This window comes from Mandrillus leucophaeus, unplaced genomic scaffold, assembly GCF_000951045.1.
Source record: "Mandrillus leucophaeus isolate KB7577 unplaced genomic scaffold, Mleu.le_1.0 Scaffold18, whole genome shotgun sequence".
Taxonomy (NCBI): domain Eukaryota; kingdom Metazoa; phylum Chordata; class Mammalia; order Primates; family Cercopithecidae; genus Mandrillus; species Mandrillus leucophaeus.
In genome coordinates this window covers 5,009,449-5,012,186 of record NW_012101809.1, presented here as the reverse complement: position 1 = coordinate 5,012,186, position 2,738 = coordinate 5,009,449, and the positions used below count along the sequence as shown (strand labels likewise).

The window sequence follows — 2,738 nt, the reverse complement described above, 5'->3', positions numbered from 1 at the left end:
AAAAAGAAAAAGAAAAAAACAAGAGACCAATTTTTGCTGAACCAATGGCTAAGATACAAATTTAAAATATCCAGTGCCAACAGTGGTATGAGAAATGGACAGTCATATTTACTGTTAGTGGGGACATAAATTAGCACAGTCATTTTGGAGGGCATGTAACCCATCAATTTCACTTCTAGGAATTTATTTACCAAACATACCTGTATTAGTATCCAAATATATGCAAAAGAGCCAGGCACCATGGCTCACGCCTGTAATCCCACCACTTTGGGAGGCCGGGGTGGGCAGATCACCTGAGGTCAGGAGTTCAAGACCAACCTGGCTGACACAGCAAAACCTAGTCTCTATTAAAAGTACAAAAATTAGCCAGGCATCGTGGCACATGCCTGTAATCCCAGCTATTTGGGAGGCTGAGGCATGAGAATTGCTTGAACTTGGGAGGAGGAGACTGCAGTGACCTGAGATCGCGCCACTGCACTCTAGCCTATGCACTGCAATCTGTCACAGTTAAAAAAAAAAAAAGACTGTGTCTCGCACCACTGCACTCCAGACTCTATCTTATGCCACTGCACTCTAGCCAGACTCTGTCTCAATTTAAAAAAAAAAAAACAAAAACCAAATATATGTACAAAGATCCTTCAACATTATTGTCTATCAAAAAACAGTAGTCTATCAACAGAGAATTGGTCACATAAATTTCAATTAAAAAAACCCCAGAATACTAAACAAACGTTTTAAAATAAGGTAAAAGGACAAAACAGATTTTGATATATTAGCATGGAAAAGGAAAAAAATCCATGATAAACTGCTATGAGAAAAAAACAATATATAAAATGATATTCTATTATTTATATAAAGAAAAACTATATATATGCGTTAAAGTCTAGAAAGATAGAAGTCAAAGTACATAATGGCAAAAAGTGGTAGAGAAACAGAGAGGTGACAGAAATTTTCATTTTCTATTTCATAAACCTGTTTTTTCTGATAAAAAGTCATGTATTACAACGACATTTTTAAAAAAATACACCAATTCCACAGACAGGTGAAAAGAGAAAGAACACCTGGCTCACCTGACAACCTTTTGGGGGACGAAGTCTTCCAGGGGCGTCTCGGAGTAGGAGTCACTCACGTGAAATATACTGACTGTTCCTATCTTCCCAAAGGGGAAGGAGACGGTCAGTCCCTCATTGGGAGTCACCTTCACCACTCGGCCCATGGCCACTTCCCCTTCCTCAAGCTTGTGAGGACCTGGTGGAAGAACCAACCTGATTCAGGGAAGAGGAAATGAGCTAAGGGAGGAGCAGGAATGCTGGCCACACACAGGCTGGGGATGGTGGAGGCTGCCCAGACTTGGGGTATCCGGGCTGAATGATCCAGAACCATCTAGACTGAGATCACCCTGTCATGCAGCCAAGAACCCCAGGGCCAAGTGGTAGACAACTCTTTCCCACGAACTTGAGAAAAACACCTGTGTAGGTAAAGGTAACTCAGAGAGTAGCGAAGTAACTGGGCCAGAGCAAAGCCCAAGAGAAGAATTGTTCTAAGAAGGTCCCACACCAGGCTTTCTGAGGATTCCAATACTGAAGGGGTCCTCCAACTTGAGCAAAAGTTGAAAACCCATCCCACCCCTTCCCGCCACTTCCTTTCCCCGACCAGGCACTGTTTCATTCCCACACCTATGAGGGACAGGCATAAGAAGGCCTTGGAGGAATCTGGGCCAACAACGCTGGCCCTCAGGGCCTGGCCAACCCGGAACTTCTTATCTGGATGCTTCAGAACCTGGAAGGATAAGAAAACTCCTGTGAAGCTTGAAGAAAGGCTGTCATTTATCCAAAACCATAGCATTTAAGTCTCCATAGCAAGTATCTCCCAAACCAATCCTTAAATAAGAACAAGGTTCCTTAAACCCACTGTGAACCCATACACCAGACACTGAGCCAAGCTTAGGGAGCTTGGGTCCCCTCTCCAGGGATCTCAAGCACACTGACCTTGAAGCTCAGAGAAGTGAGCAATAAGGGAATTCTCCCCCGGATGTCTGGGGCAATCTCCACCTCAAGCCATTTCTTCACCACATTGTACTGAGGGAAAAAAAGGAACCAGAGTAGGGCAAATACAAATACAAGGTTTCCCGTCATTGAAACTTTCCTAAAACTATAAGGTGGAAAGGGCTCCAATACAATACTTTTCCAAGGAACAGGAATCTACCCTTCCATCCCACTGCCCTTGCCCAACCTCCACTTCTCACCAGCTTCCCTCAGACTCCAGCTCAGAGTCTTTGCCAGCCTAGCAGAATATGCATCTCTCCCAGGGTCTCAGCTGACCAGGAAGCAAGAGAGACTCCAGAGATGACCTCAAGCTGGAGAACCAATCCCACAGACCTCTGTAGCCTCCTCCAAGCTCAGCTGTGTCCAGTGATTGTTAACCATCTCCAGGGGCCAATTTTTTATTTCTAAACCAATTTGGATCCTTCACTATTTATGCAGTGTCTTGCCCTAAATACGCACTACAATTTTCTCTTTTTCTTGAGACAGAGTCTCGCTCTGTCTCCTAGGCTGGAGTGCAGTGGTGGCAATCTCGGCTCACTGCAATCTCCACCTCCTGGGTTTCAGTGATTCTTCTGCCTCAGCCTCCAGGGTAGCTGGAATTAGAGGCACGCACACCAGGCACAGCTAATTTTTTGTATTTTTAGTAGAGACGGGGTTTCACCATGGTGGCCAGGCTGGTCTCGAACTCCTGAC

General features: G+C 44.7%; 1 protein-coding gene across 1 annotated transcript in view; it reads right to left on the bottom strand.

The window, feature by feature from the left end:
• The window catches only part of PDCD11 (programmed cell death 11), a 60,378-nt gene that overhangs the window by 9,963 nt on the left and 47,677 nt on the right, over positions 1 to 2,738 (bottom strand). The window contains exons 23-25 of the mRNA XM_011977537.1: positions 1,989 to 2,078; positions 1,677 to 1,779; positions 1,071 to 1,248 (exon numbers count right to left, since the gene is read on the bottom strand). Coding sequence (XP_011832927.1) covers positions 1,071 to 1,248; positions 1,677 to 1,779; positions 1,989 to 2,078 — 371 coding nt within the window. The remainder of the gene's footprint in view (positions 1 to 1,070; positions 1,249 to 1,676; positions 1,780 to 1,988; positions 2,079 to 2,738) is intronic.